This window comes from Cervus canadensis, chromosome 25 (genome assembly GCF_019320065.1).
Source record: "Cervus canadensis isolate Bull #8, Minnesota chromosome 25, ASM1932006v1, whole genome shotgun sequence".
Lineage (NCBI taxonomy): Eukaryota > Metazoa > Chordata > Mammalia > Artiodactyla > Cervidae > Cervus > Cervus canadensis.
Genome location: NC_057410.1, coordinates 27,849,772 through 27,870,233, shown reverse-complemented (window position 1 = coordinate 27,870,233; position 20,462 = coordinate 27,849,772). Strand labels below are relative to the sequence as shown.

The 20,462-nt window shown below is 47.5% G+C and overlaps 1 protein-coding gene across 10 annotated transcripts; it reads right to left on the bottom strand.

Moving 5' to 3' along the window:
* Window positions 1-2,718: 2,718 nt before the first annotated feature.
* On the bottom strand, window positions 2,719-19,875 carry ANKRD33 (ankyrin repeat domain 33). 10 transcript variants are annotated; one of them, XM_043447192.1, is made up of 9 exons: window positions 19,737-19,865; window positions 14,624-14,794; window positions 13,410-14,161; window positions 6,231-6,461; window positions 5,923-5,990; window positions 5,328-5,579; window positions 4,989-5,118; window positions 4,670-4,810; window positions 2,719-3,590 (listed from the first exon to the last, which is right to left on the bottom strand). In XM_043447192.1, exons 6-9 carry the CDS (start codon window positions 5,532-5,534, stop codon window positions 2,875-2,877), a joined length of 1,194 nt encoding a protein of 397 aa, XP_043303127.1. In that variant the 5' UTR covers window positions 5,535-5,579; window positions 5,923-5,990; window positions 6,231-6,461; window positions 13,410-14,161; window positions 14,624-14,794; window positions 19,737-19,865; the 3' UTR covers window positions 2,719-2,874. The 10 variants fall into 10 exon arrangements, with proteins under 10 accessions (XP_043303127.1, XP_043303128.1, XP_043303125.1 ...); XM_043447193.1 differs by lacking the exon at window positions 13,410-14,161 and having other exon boundaries at window positions 5,923-6,029; XM_043447190.1 differs by lacking the exon at window positions 13,410-14,161.
* Window positions 19,876-20,462: the final 587 nt, after the last annotated feature.

Here is a 20,462-nt window from a genome sequence, read left to right as displayed (position 1 = left end):
GTGTGTGTTTTCCTCTGTTCAAAGAACAGATCTGTTTTATTTTAAATTGAGGTAAACACATGTACACCCATGGCTGATTCATGTCAATGTATGGCAAAAACCACTATAATATTGTAATCAGCCTCCAATTAAAATAAATTTTTAAAAAATTGAGGTATAATTAACAATATTATATAAATTTCAGTTGTATAATATAGTAATTTACAATTTTAAAGGTTATATTCCATTTATAGTTATTATAAAGTATTGGCTATATTCCCTGTGCTATACAGTATTTCCTTGTAGTTTTATTTTATACAGGGTAGTTTGTACCTCTTAATTGCCTAACCTTATCTTTCCCCTCCCACTTCTCTCTTTCCTTGGGTTACCACTAGTTTATCCTCTGTGAGTCTATTTCGTATTTGTTATGCTCACTGATTTGCTTTATTTTTTTTATTTTTCACACAGCATTTGTCTTTCTCTGACTTATTTCACTCAGAATAATACCTTCCAAGTCCATTCATGTTGTTGCAAATGGCAAAATTTTATTCTTTTTTTACAGTGGTGTTCCATTGTGTGTGTATGTATATATACACAACATATCTTTATTCATTCATCTTTTGATGGACACAGGAACAGATTTATTTTTAAGTCTTTCAAAATTTGGTAATACATGACTAAAAAGTCAAAACATTTTGTGCAGAAGAATTCCAAATAATTTATGTAGATATTCCACCCCCAAGACAATGGAGTATCATTCCCCACTCCTTAAGTGTGGGCTTCAGATAATGACAGTACAATATAGAAAAGCGGGGCAGAGTAACAGTACAGTGGAGAAACCTGAAACAAACACCACCTCAGCCAGGTGATCAAGTCGTGTTTATAATAAGATATGTATCCTGGACGTAATGTAAAGCTGCTAAGTCACTTCAGTCGTGTCCGACTCTGTGCGACCCCATAGACGGCAGCCCACCAGCTCCCCCGTCCCTGGGATTCTCCAGGCAAGAACAGTGGAGTGGGTTGCCATTTCCTTCTCCAATATATGAAAGGGAAAAGTGAAAGTGAAGTCGCTCAGTCGTGTCCGACTCTTCACGACCCCATGGACTGCAGCCCACCATGCTCCTCCGTCCATGGGATTCTCCAGGCAAGAGTTACTGGAGTGGGGTGCCATTGCCTTAACCTCTGTGGTCTTCTTCCCCAAAACCCACAACCCGGTCTATTCAGAAAAACATCAGACAAATCCCAGTTAAGGGACCACCTACAAAATACTGACCAAGCATCCTCAAGACTGTCAAGGTTATCGGAAACAAGGAAAATCTGAGAAACTCAAGTCAAGAGGAATCTTTGGAATTGTGATGGCTAAAGGGAAGGAATCCTAAACAGACAAAGGATGTTAGGAAAAAACTAAGGAAACCTGAATTAAGAATGGATGTATTAATATTCACCCATTAATTACCAAATATACTATACTTGTATCAATAAAAGAAGACAGTGGGTGTGAGGTATATGGAAACTTTCTGCACAATCTTCACAATTTTTCTGTAAATCTAAAACTGCTAGAAAAAAAAATAACTTTACTTTTTAAAGAAGCTTGAAGTTTCAAATAAAAAAAACTCTGTGAAAAGTCTCCCTTCTACCCTTGATCATCTGCTCAGGTTTCTTCCCCTCCAAACCACCATGCCTCTTTCCAGGAGGGTTCCAGTGAGGCAGCATGGTTTGGTGTTAAGAGTCTGGCCCCCACAACTGGAATAACTGGCCCTCAGTCTTGATCTCTGTTGGTTTCTAGCTGTGTGACACTGGCAGTTCCTTACCCTGTTCTTGCCTTGTGCCCTCAAAGCTAAAATCCTCATAAAATTATTGGGAGTGTTAAATGTATTAATGTATATAGTAAGCGTCTTATAAGTGTTTGCTTTTATTATTGCATATAAGTAAGCAAATATATTTATGCAACAAATATGTTAATAGAAAACATCCAAAACTTGCAAATAAGGCACATCAAAAAAAATCTGTCCTTTCAGAGTTATTTTAGATCATTGGCTAATAACCCCACCTATGGGTCAGCCAGGGGAAGTAACTGCTACATGATTTGCTATTGACTGATTAGTGTGTAGACTCTATAAAGAGGTTAACCTGTAGAAGATTGATGAATAGCAAATTTTTTTGCAGGTAGGAAAAAAAAAGTTATGGTTTTATTGCCAAGTAGGAATTAATTTCTTTCTATCTAATTTTGCAGTCTTATTCAAGCATTCTTTTTCCCCCTGAATGTCAATAATAATTTTTCATTTCTTCCTTTTTTCTAAGTTTATTTTTTAAAATATTATTTGTTTGGCTGTCCCAGCACATGGAATCTTGTTCCCTGACCAGGGATCAAACCTGGGCCTCTAACATTGGGAATGCAGACTCTTAACCACTGGACCACAAGCGAAGTCCTCACTTCTTCCTTTGATCCATCCTGCTGGTTTACTCATTAAATAGTTAAATAAATCTTGGTTCTCACTATGTATCTGTATTAGTCAAGTTTACCTTGGTGCAAATTTTGCTTTGACAAATAGTATCAGGCCATATACACTGTCCTACCCTTTGGTTTTTTTTCACTTAATAGATCTTGAAGGTAGTTTCACACCAGAATATAAAGAGCTTCCTTACTCTTGTTTTGCCACTGTATAGAATACATCATATGGTTATGCAGTATTTATACTCAGAATCAATTTAGCCAGCCCCCTTTGATGAACACTTAGGTCGTTTCCACTCTTTTATTGTTGCAAACAATGCTGTATGAATAACCCTGTACACAGCCTGAGGGCAGAGCCACTTAGAAGCTGGGGGAAGGCTGAAGGGCCTCTAGAGGGCAAAGGAGCCTAAGGGAGGGCCCTGGTGACCTGCTCCCAGCCCTGCCTAGCCGGTCTTCCCCTGGCTCTGTGCCAATCCGGCCTCCTCCTGTCTCCTCCTCTCCATCCTGAGCTCCTGGTATCTCCAGACAGGAAGGGACAGCCTTCGGTTCTCTGAAGCCCTGGGCTCTGGCTTCCACTGAAAGCCAGCTGAGGGTGCCTTGGACAGGAGGATCTTGGGGGCTCGGGGCCTGGGGCTGGTACTATCCCTGGGCTGGAGCCACTGGGGGCACATGCTCAGCACACCCTGAGGGCTCTGGTAGGGGGTGAAGACCCGGGGGCCGGGGACTTCCTGAGGGGGCTGGGGGGCTGGGGGCGGGGGCGGGGCAGTGCCCAGCAGCTCGGGTACAGACTTCCTTCGGGTTCCCAGTGCGGGGGGGTGGTCAGGACACAGGGTGTGACAGGCGGTGGTGAGGAAAGGACTGGCCAGGCTGGTGGTGATGGTCACAAGGTGGTCCAGGACACCCCCTTCCTGAGGAGACTGTGCAAAGGGGAGGGTCAAGGTGGCCTGCAGTCGCTCTAGGAGAGACGGGGAGGCCTGAGCCTGGGCCACGAGCCCGGGCAAGGCTGGCCACTCAGGCTGATAATGCCGGCTGAGCTGCTCCACTTGGGGCCGCCGCAGCAGCTGCCGGATCCTCTGCACTGTGTCGAAGCTGTCTGTCAGAAACGCCCACTCCAGGGCGGTCTTGCCCCGGACGGGATCCACGGCTGTCAGGTCAGCACCTGGGGAGTGGGGGCACAGGGGTGTCATGGGGTGGGACAGGGAACTTCTGACTTGCAGAAGGACAGATTCTTTAGCAATAGGACTGAGTGTCTCATCCTGTTGCAGCTGGAAGCTGAGGATCCTCAGTGGCTACAGCCCAGGGTCAGTACCAGCCCCAGATTCAACTTCTGGTTTAGGACTGATGAAGAAATTGGAGTCCAGCGAGGGGAAAAGACTTCAGAGAGACCTTCGCGGGGGGGGGGGGGGTCTCCAAATCTGGCGTAGAACAGAGACCCCCTGAGCTCAGGCACTCACCAGAGGGATGGTGTGCAGGTTGCCCAGGATGGGTTGGGGGTCCCTGGAGCAGGTGAGGGGATCCTGCTGGCTCCCACACCTGGTTCCGCCCTTCATCACCACACCCCCCTAATCCTGGGAAGCAGGGAGAGGCTGTCACTTTGAAACAAAGGAGGGGGTGCAGACCTTCCTCTCTTCTGACTCCAAACCCAGTCTGATGCAATGGGGAAGGGAAAAGCTGAAAGCTGGGGGTCCCCAGAGTGAACAACAGAGGGGAGACCCACCTCATGGAGTAATGAGGGTCTGAGACTCCACAGACAATGTGGACTTCACCCCAGAACAACTCTACCTACATCTCAACCGTCCATCACTGTATTCCTGGAACCCTGGCTCCTCAGAGTTGGAAATCAGCCCAGAGAAGGCCATCACTCTTGTTACCCTCTGGGTATGCTCAGAGAAGGAAGCCGTTTGCCCTCAATCACCCAGTTGGTAGCACAGCCGGGATGAGAACTCAAGAATCTGGTTCCAGACTCCAGCTTTTTTTGGTGTTAGGCTATCCAGCTGGTCCAGTTGTCCTCCCAACCTTTCTTTTCCCGGACCATCATTCACAGTGTAAACAGAGCCCTCAATAGCTGGACCCTTTATCAGAAGCCCCAGCACACTCCCCCCGACTCCAGGAGGTCAGCCTGGATTGATCTTCCTTCTCCATCTCTCTCCTCATTGCAACTATGATAGCAGGCAGTGCTGGTGGGGAGGGATGGGGGAGGGACTCCAGGCCACAGATCCTGGTCCAGGCCCCATGCACCTGCCATGAGGAGGGCAGCGACACATTCTGAGCGATCCCGCATGGCGGCCTTCATCAGCGCGGTCAGTCCCCGCTGGTCCCGGCGCTCCAGGTCAAGGCCTGCATAGTAGTTGATCAGGTGACTCACCAGAGACACGTGGCCTACAAGGCACCAAGGGCAGAGCTTAGCTACTCAAGAAAGGGATGATAAAGCCCCAAACCCACCTTCCATCCAACAAGGCAGTGTCTGGGGTGGGAGAACGTCATTGCAGACAGTGTGGGGCTATGGTCGGGTCTGGAGCGGGACTACTGATTAAGGATGGGGTTAGCAGCCTCTCACCTGCTTGGGCAGCCAGCATGAGGGCTGTGTCCCCTTCTTTGTCCTGCTGGTTCACATCCAGGAAAGGACAGCGGCTGAGCAGGGCCACCACACTTTGGAAACCATGGTAGCAGGCGACCATGAGGCCTGTCTGGAGGAGGGGCAGCTCAGCCTCTGTGGTTTCCTCCAGGAGCTCCATGGGGGCCCTGGGTCCTCTAAACCCACAACCGTCTCAGAGATGTCCCAGGCCCTGGGAAGACCCACTCTTACCCACTCCCTCCTGAGGACCCAGGAGATGGGTGCTGACCCTGAAGCTCACAGTGCCCTCGCTGCCCTGCAAAGCCCCCCGGGGTGGCTCACCCTCCCGTTGCCGTCCACCTGGGTGGCTTCCTCTGGGGAGACCCCATCTTCCAGCATGGCTTGCAGCTGGGCAGGGTCATTGCGGACACAGGCCCAGTACAGGGCCCCCAGTGTGCAGCTTGGGGTAGAGGCCTCACTGTCCGGGCAGGACAGGGCCTCAGACGCATCCAGCCCTCCCTTCTGCCAGGTCGGCTCCTGGTCTTCCATCTTGCAGCCAAGAAGGCGAATGGCTCCTTCTCACGCGGTTGACATCTATAACACAGGATGAGGGGAACAGTGTTCTCCCTGGACCCCGGGAGGGATCCCAGCAGTTGTGACTGCCCAACTGGCCCTGGGGAGAGCTTTTTCTTGCTGGAGTCTCCCGTCCCATCTACCTTGGAGAGAGGACAAACCCCTGGCAGAGAGTTGCAAGAGTCTTAAGAGGACAGGAGTCCTTCACTATTAAGCGAGGATCCCAGTGAGATTCAAGGAAAGGAGCGGTCTTCTCTTTCCCATGGGACCTTACCTGGGGTTCGCAGGGTCCCTAGCAGGCAGTCACTGCTGGGGCCCAGCCTGGAGCCCAAAGCATTCCCCAGACTCCTGGGAGCACACTCACCGTGTCTCTGGCGTGTGTCGAGGTGGACTATCCGCCCCAGGAAGCAACGCTGGTAACAGATGGCTCGCCTTAACGGAAAAAGCTGCCTCAAACACCTCGGAGCTGAGCTGGATCAAGCCGGGTTAGTTGGGGGGAGGCGGTGCGGGGGGTGGGGGCGGGCGGGCAAGGCGGGGCGGCGCTCTCCTCTCCAAGATGACAGAGACCCGCCCCAAAAGCCAGCCCGGGGTGGGCGGGGCCCAGTCAGGGCAGCTCCGCCCCCGCGGAGGCGGTTCTGAGAGTAAGCACCCCATCTCAGCCGACGCACTCACCTTGCGCCTTCAGGGGAGACTGGCTGTATCAGAAACCGATCCTTCGATGGTGGAAGGGCTACGATGTCCCCAGACGCAGTCTCAAAAGCTGAAGTCCCTTCTTCCTTGGTGGAGCGGGGTCTTGGTGATGGGGCGGTGGTGGAAGAGGGTGCTATTGATGACATCTCACTAAACAGGGGCTGGAGAGGAGATGGGGGTTCCAGGGGTCACCTGGATCTATTTTTTGAGGTTCTGGAGAAATTAAAGTATAAAGAATTGCTTAATTAAGGGCACAAAATTATGATATAGAAGGTTTACGGGATTAATTTGTTGTGGTAAATTAAATATGAAATATTTAAATTGTGTTGATATCTAAATGAATTCATTTGATTATGTAAGTTGTTTACTTATAATTATTTATTAAATTAATAATGAAGTATGGTTAAACCATTCTTTAAGTTAAATTACTAATAAATATCAAGTTTAATGAATTGTTTTTGGGCCTCAGGTGTAGAAAATGGAGCAAGTCATATTCCTCTGCTAATATCAGTCCAATTATAAGACTGTATAAGATCTCTCTCTTGTTTTACTTTACTTTATTTGGCTTATCTCTTTCTTCCGTGATCCCCGGAGCACATTCTCCTTTCCTTTACCAATTGACACAAATATCCTTGAAGATGTACATTTCATTGAGAAAGGTAGTGTTGATTTGTGTATGTTTTAACTAACACCTTGCTTCCCTTGTGGCTCAGCTGGTAGAGAATCTGCCTGCAATGCAGGAGACCTGGGTTCGATCCCTGGGTTGGGAAGATCCCTTGGAGAAGGGAAAGGCTACCCACTCCAATATTCTGGCCTGGAAAATTCCATGGATGGTATAGTCCATGGGGTCGCAAAGAGTTGGACACCACTGAGCGACTTTCACTTTCACTTTAACTAACACCTTAGATTGTGCTAAGCTCATTGTGTTTGTTCTCTTCACTCAGCGCTATGTTTTCAGGTTCTGTCCTTGTTGCATTCCTTGCAGTGTATTTGTCAGGAGTGCCTTTGGTTGTAAGTAATCAAAAACTGACCTCAGCGGTGTGGTGGCTGCCACAGACTGACTGTTCAACATCCATCCCAAACTACAGATGCTGGAAAGCTAAAATGACACCTCCCAGATTCTTGTGAGCTAGGAATCTATGATTTATGTTCTGCTTTTGTGTGAGACATAAATTTGGAATACAGCTAAGTAGCATGGGACATCCGTTTTGCTGTCACAGATCATGATAGATGCAGGGGGATTCTGGTGAGTAGCTTCCTGATTCATCGGCTTCCTGTAGTAATGACTGTTGTTTTCCCCATCAAAAGCAGAGGTCATGTGCCTCTCAAAGCTGGGAGTTGTTCCTGGACCTAGAGCCTGCTTCTCCATTTAAACTAGCCAGGTTTATTTCTATTGTCTGTAATTGAACAGACACTCTGACTCATGTGGCTTAAACAAATAGAGATTTATTCTTCATACAAGATAAAAAGTTCAGGGATAAGAAGCTGTTGGTGTTGATTTAGTAACTTAAGATTTCAAGGTCTTCTCTAGGAGTCTCTTGATTTTCCCTCATGGTCACAAGATGGCTACTATACCTCTAGCCATCACAGCAAAATGTGGTGAATGTACACTATGGATTTTGTGCAGCATTTGGAAGAAATCTACTAGATTATTTGTTAGACATCACTGGTTAGATAATGCAGTCCCTATCCATAACTCCCCATTCTCTTTAGTCACCTTTTAGTTAGGTAAGGCAAAGTAACACAATTTTGGCCAATGAAATGCAAGCAGCACTCTGATGGGTGAGGCTCATGGAAAAATCTTGTTCTCTTGATAAAATATGTGCAGTGTACCTTTTAACCTTTCTTTCTTCCCTCTTATTCCTGCTGCATAGAATTCTATAGAGTGCATCCATTACATTTTACTTATCTACTCTTCCAGCGTTGGATACGTATGTTGCCTCCAACTTCATGCCACTGCAAATAATGCTGCAGTGAGCATCCTTGTACATCTCTAGCTGTAGACCTGAAAAAGAGCTTCTCTGAGACTGCTAGGTCATAGGACATACACACGCTTATTGACCAGGTCCTATCAGACTGCTCCCTATTTTGCAGTGTACCCACCAACAGTGCATTGAAGTATCCCAAATCCTTACCAACCCTTGTACTTATTTGGCCTTCTAATTTAAATTTATTTATTTATTTGCCTGTGTCAGGTCTTAGTTGTGGCACACGAGATCTTTAGTTGCGACATGCAAACTCTTAGTTGCCACATGTTCCCCACCCAAGGATCAGACCCAGGCCCCTTTCATTGGGAGCACAGAGTCTTAGCCGTTGAACCACCAGGGAAGTCCCCTTAGACTTCTAATTTTTGTCAATCTGATAGTACAGAACTATAAAAGGATATGGCTATTTTACATTGGATTTTTCTGATTATCAACAAGTTGAGCATCTCTCTACATACCTGATAGTCATTCTTGTTTCCCCTCCTGGGAATCACCTATTGATAGTGTTGGTCCAGTGTTCTATTGGATTTTCCTGTGTTTTTCTTATTGGATTTTCAAGAATTCGTTTTAATATTCTAGATAATAAACCCATTGTTAGACGGGTTTTGGGTGTGGCTACTGTAGGCTCAGAGGTTAAAGCGTCTGCCTCCAATGCAGGAAACCCGGGTTCGATCCCTGGGTCGGGAAGATCCCCTGGAGAAGGAAATGGCAACCCACTCCAGTATTCTTGCCTGGAGAATCCCATGGACGGAGGAGCTTGGTAGGCTACAGTTCATGGGGTCGCAAAGAGTCGGACACAACTGAGCGACTTCACTTCACTTCACTTCACTGTATATAAAGCTTTCTGTTAGCTTTATCTGTTGTGAACTTTATTGATAGAAATCCTAAATTTTGATGTGGTTAAATTCATAAAAATATCTCCTTATACTTGGTGCTTTTGAGTCTTGCTTGAGAAGAATTTCCCATTCCAAGATCACAAGGATCTTCATTTCTCTTATTAATCTTGCAGTTTTTTTAGTATTTAGTCTTTAATCCATCTGGAATTTACTTTTATATATGGTATGAGGAAGACTCTGTTATGAACAGAATTGGGTCCCCCTAAAATTCATATGTTGAAGCCGTGACCCCTTACTGTGACTATATTTGGAGATAGGGACATAATGGAGGTAATTAAGATTAAATGAGGTCATAGGGTAAGGCCCCATTCCAATAGGGGTCTACTGTCCTTTTACTTTTTTAATTAAAAAAAATTTTTGGCTGCGCTGGGTCTTCGTTGTGGTGCGCGGGGCTTCTCTAGTTACGGCGCTGTGGCCCTCTCCTGTTGCACCACAGGGGTTTCTCATTGCAGTGCTCAGGCTTAGTTGCCCTGTGGCATATGTGCAATCTTAGTTCCCCAACCAAGGATCAAATCCAGGTCCCCTGCACTGGAAGGCGGGTTCTCGGCCACTGGACCACCAGGGAAGCCCTGGGACTGCTATCCTTTTAAAAAAAGGAAGAAAAAAAGAAAAGGAAAAAAGGAAGAGACATCAGAGCATGGTGCCTCTTTCTTTTTCTCCCTGCCATGCCAGCCCCTGTGTAAGGACAGTGGAAAGGCCACGAGAAGGTACAGTGAGAAGACAGCCATCTACCAGCTAAGGAGAGACCTCTTACAGGAACCCAGCCCTGCTCACATGTTGGTCTTGGACTTCCAGCCTCCAGAACTGTGAGGAAATTCATTTCTATGGTTTAAGCCTCCTATTCTGTGGTCCTTTGTCATGACAGCTCAAACAGACTAATACAAAATCCAGCCTTTTCTCCAACTAGTGAATAACCCCATCTATTAAGCAATTCTCTTTCCCCTGTAGCATCATCTTTACCATCTATAAACTTCGAGTTCTCTTTAATGTTTCATATCGTGTTTAAGTTCTCTTTTATCATTTTATTAGAGCCTTTCTCTGCTGATGCAACACTGATTTTACTACATCGGTTTTGCAGTGTGTTTGACTACCTAACAGGGTGAGTGCTCCATCTTTTAAAAATTTCTTTTTCAAAATTGATTTTTATCTTTTCACATAAAATTACAAATCAGTTTGCTGGATTCTTTAGAAAAGAATTTGCCAGCATTCTGATAGAAATTGCATTGAATTTATAGATTAATTTGAAGACAGTGGGCTGCTGCACAACATTAAATTTTCTCCTCCACAGAACATGGTATATTCATTCATTTTCCAGGTTTCCCTTTATGTCCTTCAATAGTGTTAACTTTTTTTCTTCTCCAGCACAGTCTTATACATTCACTGTTAGGTGGGTTCCTAGATTCTTTCTAGTTTTTCTTGCTATCATAATTAAAGTCTCATGTTTTTGTTTTCCTTATTGTTGATGTAGATGCAACTTTTTCTTAGCCCTCATGTATGCTGAATCAGATTAAGCACAATCCCCAGTTAATGACGTATTCTCCTTATTGATGCCTATATAGTCTGCTTTTATTTTGTTTATTACTTAGTTAATTATTTTTAATAAGGCAATAAGCACCCAGAATAACATCTCCAAGCAAAAGATAGAACTTGACATCACACTACATGATTTCCTCAATTACCCTCTGCCTCTCCCCACTCAAGGTGGCTATAATCCTGAATTTCATATCCATTATTTTGTTGCTTTCCTTGATATATTGTTTCATTGCATCTTTAGATATTCCTTCAAAGTATATACATTATGTATATTACACATTATAATTCTAGTATTTTAGTTTACACAATGTAAATGCTGTGGTAGTCATTTGCTGTCTGCTTTTATCATTGAATAACATTTGCTAAGACTCACTCATGCTGTTGTGTGGTGCTATAGTCCCTTCATCTTGGTTGCTATGTAATACTCTACTGTCTGAATATACCACAGCTATGCTACTGCCTTATCGATGGATATTTGGGGTGTTTCCAAGTTTCTGCTACTATAAATTGTGCTTGAGTTTGCCTAACTCAACAACCGTCCTCAGACTAATGTACATTCCTTGCTCTGTTTCCCTGAGTTTCTACCTTCCCTTAGATTTTAACCTAATAAATTCTTGCTCTCTGGCCAATTCTTCTGGCTTTTAAATAATTTGCACTTGCATTTTAACTAGCATTTTTACTGTTTTACTCAGAAAGATTAGCCCTGAGTCCAGCCAGTCATATTATTGGAAATAGGATTTCCTCTAATCCTAATTAAAAAATCAGTCTAATAGGAAAATGGGCAAAAGACATGGTTATTAATTCATAGAAGAAATACAAAAGGCCAAAATAAATATATGAAAAGATGCTTCACTTCACAAGTAAGCAGGAAAAGGCAAATTAAAACAATAATGAAATATTACTTTGGACCATCATTTCAGCAAAAATTAAACATTAATAATATTAAATGCTTACACTGTTGGAAGAATGTAAATTAGCAGAGTATTTTTGGAAAGTATTTTGACAGTGTCTATCAAAATAACAAATGTACATACACATTAACCCAGCACTTTGGGAAAAGTGCCTTCCCAAAACAGCACTTGCATATGTGAACAAAGATATACAGCATATACTTTGCAGCATTATTTGTATTGAAAATGTTAGTCATTCAGTCATGTCCAACTCTTTATGACCCCATGAACTGAAGGAAGCCTGCCAGGTTCCTCTGTCCATGGGGTTTCCTAGGAAAGAAAATTGGAGTGGGTAGCCATTCCCTTTTCCAGGTCTTCCTGATCCAGGGATTGAACCAGGTCTCTTGCATTGCAGGCAGATTATTCATATTAATTTAAAAAAATTTAGAAACAACTTTTAAATGTTCATCAGTAGAAGGAGGGCTTGAAAAAATATGAACTTGCAAATTTTGCCTTCATTAAAAAATAATAGGATACATCCATATGGACTGCTCTGAAAATATCTCTTAGATGTGTTAATTAAGAAGAAAAACCCAAGGTAATATATATGTGGTATGTGTGTGCAAGCACATGCACAGTTGACTGCTTACATGTATGTAAAGGCCTGAAACAGTAGTTCTCAACATTGGCTGCACAGTGTAATTACTTGGGGAGTTTTAAAAATAGTGATACCTGGAACCACCCCAGAGATTCTGAGGTAATTGGTCTGGGGCACAACTTGGGCAATGGGATTTAAAAAATCTCCCCATGTGATCCTAGTGTGCAGCCAAAGTTGAGAGCTACTGTAAAGAATGAAGCTCATTAAAATGTTGGCAGTAAGGAACATCCTTGGTGGTCCAGTCGTTAAGACCCCGCACTTCCAATGCAGGGAGGGTGGGCTTGATCCCTGGTCAGGGAACATGCCACACAATCAAAAAAAAAAAATGTTGGCAGTGTTGGCAGTAATTAACTTAAGGAGGGGGATAGGAATGAATTGAAAGGGGACCTTCATATTTTGGTTTTTAATGTTTGAATCTTCCACCAGGATAATTATTTCTTGATAACAAAACAGGGAAAGAAAAGAAGCAGAAATATTTCCTCCTCTTCTTCCCCAACCTTTCCTGTGCAGAGTTCATCATTCCTCGGTGCTCTGTTCTTCATTCACTCATGCATTCATTCATTCCATAACTATTCCTTGAACCCTGCTTTGTGTCAAGCACACATTTTGGCTCTGGTGCTTTTCACACTAGTTATCACACTAGTTATCATTAATTTTGTACTTGGCTGTTTCCCGCACCTGGGTTCCCTCTGTCTCCTGCATGTGGCACAGTGTCTACCACTCAGAAAATTCACAATTTCCTGAGTCTCTCCTTTGGTCTGAACCCCTCAGGAGTGACTGTAGACGGCTAGGAGCCTTTAACCTGTTCTGAGAGTCCCATAGCTAAAACATCTAGCTAGGTGAAAGGGGCTTTCACATTTTGCTTTTCGAATTCTCTTCCTTCCTAGAGAAAGTCTAACCAGTCCAGTACACACCACCCCCAACCCTTTCAAGGGTCCTGTTTCTGCAAGGCCACTCTCAGCCAGCAGGTGGCAGCCCTGTGCAGGAATTGGGCGAGCGCACCCCCGCACCCGGCCCAAAAGAATGGAGGCTATAGCAGAGGGTTCTGGGGTCAGGCGCACGGGCAGGCCTTGGCAAGACAGGTGCACAGGCGGAGAGGCCTGGGGTTCCATTTTTGGCACAAAGGACAAGAGAATTATTTTTGTAGATCAACATGAACCAACTGGTCTGGGTACGCAGGTTTGTGAGGTTTCTTTCACCTTCTATCTGCAGCAGTGCCCCGTTTGGAGGTGTCCTCTGCAGTCTTTGTCCTCAGGAGGACTCTCTGTCTCTCTCCAACCCCTGCTCAGCATCCCAGCCTGGGTCTTGACGCTTCCTGCCTGTATATGTCTTTGCTGATAGAGATGATTGTGGCAGTGGGAGAATGGAGGTTGCTGGTTAATGTATAAAATAAGTAACATCCTGGGTAATACAGGGACCTTCTATCAGGTACATTTCCTTCTGGAGTCTTCATGTGGCAGACTTAAGGATTAACAGTGAAGGAACTGTGCCGGTTATCCTGCTATTATCTCTGAGCTGCTGAGTCTGACAAGAGTTCGCCAGAATGCTCCTTTCTTGCCACTCCAGTTTCTCTTCAGCCTGGCTCTCTTCACTGCCTTCTGTCTGTCTGTCTTTCTGTCTAGCTTCCCTTTTTATCCATCCTTTTGATCCTTCTCATCTTATTGTCTGAATCCTTCTTTTTATCCTTCTAACTCTCTCTCTTAAGTCCTGATAATATACATTGTTTAGAACACAAGCTTGATTCTCTCTCTATCTCACTCTCTGACTGTCATGCCATATCTCCAGCCATCTAATCCTCTGGGCTGGGGTTTTCAGGAGTCTTGACTTGTGGAATTCAATCAGAAAAAAAAAAACAACAAAAAACGGGGGAGGTTTAAGGAGAGAGCAGTCGCAAATTTGCAGAGAAAGAGCTCAGCAAACTCAGGTCCAGTCTGGCACACAGATCAGTCACCTGTTGGGAGTCAAATGTCTTGTCAGCTCCTCCTCTTCCTTTTTTCCAGAATCTTTCTCCAGCATGAGCCCCCCTACTCCCACCCTACATGCCTAGTGGCAGGTACAGCTAGGGCCAGAGGTCAGTAGGGAAATGGGCCAACCCTGCTTAAGGACTAGACATGGAATGGGACTCAGCAGGCTGGGGCGGAGAATGGAGGAGGTGGCCTCTGACCCCAGCTCTGGCCCCTTCTGGGGGTCCTGTGTGACCTGCCATAGGTCATGGCCCCTCCTCCCCAACCACAATCTACATCACAAAACCCACAGCTCATAACTCACTGCCAACCAGGGAAGTCTGGGATTGATTTAGGGCCCCCTCTGATCAGTTTACCCTGACTAGACTGTGGTCCTTGGTGTGGGGGTGGGGATGAGGGTCATGGGTGAAGTTCAGGCAGGGGTATCCTGGCCCAGAACTACATCATACCTGGTGCACTCTTAGTGGATTTGTGGGAGGAGGGATCCAGGCACAGCAATTCAAGTTTCTCACCCACCAGCCCATCCTCGCTGGCTCAGCCCAGGGCCATACTGAGGGAGCAGCATCCATGGCCTGTTAGGTTTGCAGGGTCGGCATCCTCAGGGTTCAGGTCCCTGGCATCTTACAAAGCAAAGAGAGCATCCTTACCCACCAAGGGAGTAGTCAGGTGAGTCCTAAATAAGCCCCTCCACCCGTCACCACAAACCTCATGTATACTGCTGGGCTCAGGGTGAATCTTCCCAGTCTAGGGTTCCATAGTCCACCATCAATTACATGTATGTTTCTCCTGGTGCATTTCATGTTGTTAGTTTCTATCCATCCACCATACATTTCTGGAGATAATCACTAAAGAATCTCCTTCACTTGGAATGCTGCCAATTTTTTTGACCATCATCCACAGTAAATATGGGCTTCCCTGGTGACTCAGATGGTAAAAAATCTGCCTGCCAATGCAGGAGACCTGGGTCAGGAAGATGACCTGGGTCGGGAAGATCTCCTGGAGAAGGATATGGCAACCGACTCCAGTATTCTTGCTTGGAGAATCCCATGGACAAGAAGAGCTTGTCAGGCTTCAGTCTATGGGGTCACCAAGAGACATGACTGAAATACATCTACCTCTGGCCCTAGGACACATGAATATGCATACACCTAAGAGGAAAGTGTGGGACTTCCCTGGCGGTCCGGTGGTTAGGTCCAGGCGGCTGCCAAAGCAAGGGACACGAGTTCAGTCCCTGGTCTGGAAAGATCCCCCATGCTGCAGAGCAACTGAGTCTGTGAGCCACAGCTCCTGAAGTGTGTGTGCTCAAGAGCCCATGCTGCAATGACTGAAGCCCATGCACCTAGAGCCCATGTTCCATGACAAGAGAAACCACCTAAATGAGAAGCCTGTTCACTGCGACGGAGAGGAGCCCCCCACCCTCTGAAAACTAAAGGAAGCCTGTGCGCAGCAATGATGACCCAGAGCACCCATCAATACATAAACAATTAAATAAATAAAAGCAAAGTGTAATGAAACCGTGTGCTGCACTATGATCTTTTCTACTCCATTTTATTTTTTTGTAAGAAACATTTTAAAAAATACTTTTATGAACAACTAAGGGGCTGACAGTTTGTAAGTAACTTCTTAAAGTTTTTACACCTTCACAAACTGTAACACCCATTTTACAAACGGGAAAATCCGAATCCTCTTCATAAAAGCCGGTGAGAAGGTCAGGCAGGGTTCTCTCACTGACCCATTTTATAGATGAGGAAACAGAGACTCCGAGAGGTGAATGGACCTGCTTGAGATCACCCAGCTGGTGAGTGACAGAGATGGGCTTCCAAGACAGGTTTTCCCAGGGCAGGGTGGGTTTGTGGTCCCCCACACACTGTGGCGTCCCTCCTCAACCCTCCCCGTTGATATCTTTGTCTCTTTCCAGTTTGAAGGCCATCCCTTCCAAGGGGAAGATGGAGGGACAGAATAGCTGAGTGATTCTGTTTTCCATGTCATCTGTTAACCCTGCACCATCTGCCAATGCTACTGTCAGCTCTGACCCTCTCTCTCTGAGTGGCTGGAGTGGGGGAGGAGGCATTTTCCTGGGGTCTGAACTCAGAATACCCACAGAAAACTCATTTTTCTGCTCAGAACCAGCAGCAGTGGCCTAGAATTACAGGGCGTGTCAGGGAGTGGAGCGAGAGGAGAGAAAGGATTTTCTGACATCAGAGGGGTACAACAATAGCAGTCCCCTGCCCCCTGCTCTCAGGGGTTTGTCTTCACGCCCCTCACACCTTCACCTTGGTGAGGCTCTAGACCTATGGGGAGGGTGAGTTGACCACAGCCACCAGAGCCCTGCCAGACGCTCTGGGGGCGAAGGCAAAGTAAGTCCATCTTACAAGGAGCTGAGGCAGATTTATGGGGCCTCGGGTGTGGCCGGCTGTTACTCAGCCTCTGACTTTTTAATTCCCCAGCCTCCTCACCCACCCCGCCTCCTCCCCAAGAAGGCCTTTGTGCAGGACAATGAGGAATCTATAAATTCCGGGGGACAGGGACGTGGGGGAGGGGTGCACCGGTCGCTTCGGCTCCGCGTAGACAGCAAAGGGGGGGCCTTCACGGACCTGCTGCAGCTCAACTGTTCCACACAACCCCAGAGAGAAAGGTGGGGCCAAGCCTTACCACTGCCTTTGACAGGCAACAAGCTGAGTCTCCCAGGCGGAGGGTGTCTCTAGTCCCTGCTTCGTTCACTCTGTCTTTGGGTTTGGGTGTCAATACATCACTGTATTTATTTATTCTCCCTCTCTTCCTCATCCCCTAGTCATTCCCTCACCCGGGCGTTATTCACTCAACAAACACTCACTGAGTCGTAAGTGTCCAGGCCAAGGATGGGGGACACCACAGGCAGACCCTGGCCGGCCCTGGAGGAGCACACAGCAGGGAGCTGTGGCTCAGAGGGGCCAAAGTGTAGCTCTAACCTTAGTTTTTCAGGCTAGCAAGCTTCACCCTCCTCTCTTTCCTCAGCAGGTCCTCTGCAGGTGATGTACTGCCACTGGCATTTTTTTGTTGTTTTATAGAAGCAGAGTTGATTTACAATGTTGTGTTAGTTTTAGGTATACAGCAAAGCAATTCAGTTATACATGTATCTTTATTTTTTTCAGATTCTTTTCCCTTATAGGTTAGAGCATTTTTAATGTAATCCTGCCAAGGGCTCTGGGAGTTAGGGATTATGTACGTGTCCCCGGACACTTTGCTAATATGCCCCTGAGAAGGTAAGTGGTTGCCCCCTGGCAGGGGACAGCACACCAGGACCCAGGCCCTTACCTCCGCATCACAGCTGCACCTCTGGGTGCTGTAGGGACCCAGAGCAAGGGCATGGGCTGTGGCCTAAAAGTCCTCTTCTACTCACTTGCCCAAACTAGCCCTGGGCACCATGGTGACCCTCCCTCAGTTTTCTGTTCTGTTCCACCTTCACACAGTAGTTACTAAATGCCCCAGGCTCAACCATGTATTTACTCATCTCACCCATCCATTGTATGATAATACATTAATGAATCCAATGCTTATGATGCATGTGTATGTTTGTTGAACAATCACACATCCTGTGTGTCCTGTTGTGTGTCTACTTGTAAACTGGGGATATTTGTATGTACTTCGTCATAGAAATTAATCAAGCCGTGTGAAGCACTTAATGCCTGGCACATAGTAAGTGTTCAGTAAATGTGGTTGCTAAGATTTCTCTTACTGGAAACCACAGGCTGGCCCACATGAATGAGGCATTTGGGTGAACACAGGGATTTGCAGCAGGTCCCTCTCAAAGAGAAACCCCTGAGAGGTGAGCAGATGGCCCAGAGTCCCCTTCATTTCCCAGGGACTCCTGCATTCCTGAAATGAATGGAGATGCTGAGCACTTTCTAGGTTTGTGCTGGGTGTCAGGCTAGCAGACAACAAGCAACATGCCCAAATTTATGGAGCTGGGCTTCTAATAGATGAAACAGACCACAAACCAAGTGAATGAAGACAGTTACAGAAAGTGGTAAGTCCTGTGGAAGATACAGACAAGGTCAAGTGACACAGTACATCAGCAGATGGCTCGTGGGGCTGCTTCAGTATTGAGGTCAGGGCTGATGGGGAAGTGACATCCCTGTGAAGAACCTGGGCAGAGCATTCCCGGCAAAGGTATCCTCATGGTCAAGGCCAGAGATGGGGAAAAGCTTGTCAAGTTCAAGGAGCAGAAAGGCAGCCAGTGGGAGGAGAGCCCGGGCAGAACAGGGAATGATGGAGGAGAGGTTGGCACAGGCAGGGGCCAGGGTGAGAAGCTGGGGCTCTCTTCCAAGGGAAGCCATGGAGGTTGTTTAGCAGGAGTGACACGCTCTGATTTGTTATCTGATTTGTATTTTTAATGGGCCCCTGGCAGCTGGGTGAGCTGACTGTTGAGGAGCCAAGAGAGCAGGCAGGAGCTTCTGTAGTTGTGCAAGGAAGTAGGAGTAATAGGGGCTTGCACCCTGGAGAGAGTGGCAAGCAGGGGCTGATCCAAGATACATCTTGGAGACAATTCCCTGTTGGTCTAGTGGTTAGGGCTCCGTGCTCTCACTGCCAATGGCCTGGTTCAATTCCTGCTTAGAGAACTAAAATCCCACAAACCCAGCAGTGTGGCAAGATACCATCTTGGAGGCAGAAAAAATTTTGCTAGTGGACTGGACAAGCGAAGGACGGGAGAGAAATTCGGGGAGGAGACCAAGAGTTAGAGAAGCCCGGTTTGCAAAGCTGTCTGGGCCCTGGATTTGAGAGCCCTTCTGCTCTCTCTGGCTCTGCCCCACGTAGGTCATTTGCTCTCCTTCACACAGTCGTCTGCCCTAAAGCAGGGGCAGTCCAGGCTCGCTCCATCCCTCGGTGAGAAAAGGTGCCCCATGCCTTCCTCCACAGTCAACACCTGCCAAGGTGAAGCTTGGATTTCAGACCATTCACTCCCGGCCATTGTTTAGACCACAACCCGCACAAGCGCACAGCTCCCCTCTCCCCAAGCTGGACCACTGGCCCAGCCTGAAACATCCTCGGATCTCAGACCTACAAGCGACCGGCTTGTAAGGACACCGGTCTGAGACGACTCAGGGCAGGAGCGGGAAGGGAGGGCTTGGCCTTTCCTAAGGGAATCTCCCGGCCCCGCTCCCGGGGGAAGGAAGTCCCCTCCTGGACCTGCGCCCCCGACCCCTCTCCCCGCCGCGGAGGCCGCTGCCCCTCCCGCCCGCGAAAGCTCGAGAAGCCGCTCTTCCGGCCTCGGGCTACGGGCGGGGGAGGGTCCGAGCGGTAATTGCTGCCATCTGCTCCCTCCTCCCCTCCCCTGACCCCAAGCCTGGGGGAGGGGCTGGGACGTGCCAAACACCCCCCTCTTAGGCGCACCCCGGCAGGCGGGAGTTCAGGGGTGACCCGCGGACGCGCCTTCGGGCGAATGCAGGGGGGCCACGAGAGCGCCCCCACCCTCCTCTCTGGCAGCGGACGAGGGGTGCCCTGCTGGAATCACCCAGAAGCCCAGAGTTCAGGTTCTGCTCCTCTGGGATAGGGATTTGGGAAGCATCCGGGGAGCGGTCCTACCTCAACTCACTCTCGCAGGCTCTGGTCCGTGGTTGAGGCTTGTTTTGGGATGCTGACGCGTCCATCTCCTCAACTGCAGGGCTGTGACTGGTGTTGGGGGGAGGGGCGGGTGTGGAACTCTAGGCTGGGTCTGGAAGCAAGGCGTCTGGCGACCGAACTTGGCTCTCAGACGCCTCCCTCCGGCTGGGCTGAAATTCTCAAAGGGTTGCTTCTCAAGGATGGCTCATCCTGGATAGGTTCCTCCTCTGTGAAATGGGGATACCCCAGTATCTACTTCTTGGGTGATTCCACCCAGGGCCACTTGCTAGACCAGGAGCATCAGGCCTGCCCCTGGGCATGGGGAGGGCCTGGGCGGGGCAGTGATGACAGGGGTTGACTGAGCCCTGTGGAGGTAGGGGCTCTCCTGGGGAAGAGGGAGGGTGGGCTAGGGACTGGAGGCCAGGGAACAGATTATGGGAGCAGCCTTGCTGATTTCACACCCATCTCCTGAGGTCTCTGCAACCTCAGGTAGTTTGGATTTTGTTCACTTGACCTCTATCCCTGTACTGATGACAGTTCTGAGCACTGGGGATGCTCACAGGGCAGAGTACCCCCATGCCCTGGCACAGGGAGCCACTGCCCAGATGCTTACACATCTTCACACCCACCCTCAGGGTCTAAACAACCACACAGGTGCAGAAGCACAGGTACTGGTCCTGAGTGAGATTTGTTCAGTCAATAAGTCAT

Bases quoted from the DNA above. Each gene is read 5' to 3' on its own strand.
- ANKRD33 (XM_043447191.1), bottom strand. From the start codon at position 5,534: ATGGAAGACCAGGAGCCGACCTGGCAGAAGGGAGGGCTGGATGCGTCT. The intron at 4,811-4,988 runs GTGAGAGGCTGC...GGTGCCTTGTAG, and splicing joins CATGCTGGCTGCCCAAGCAG to GCCACGTGTCTCTGGTGAGT. The intron at 3,591-4,669 runs GTGCATGGGGCC...CCCACTCCCCAG, and splicing joins CGCTGCCCTCCTCATGGCAG to GTGCTGACCTGACAGCCGTG.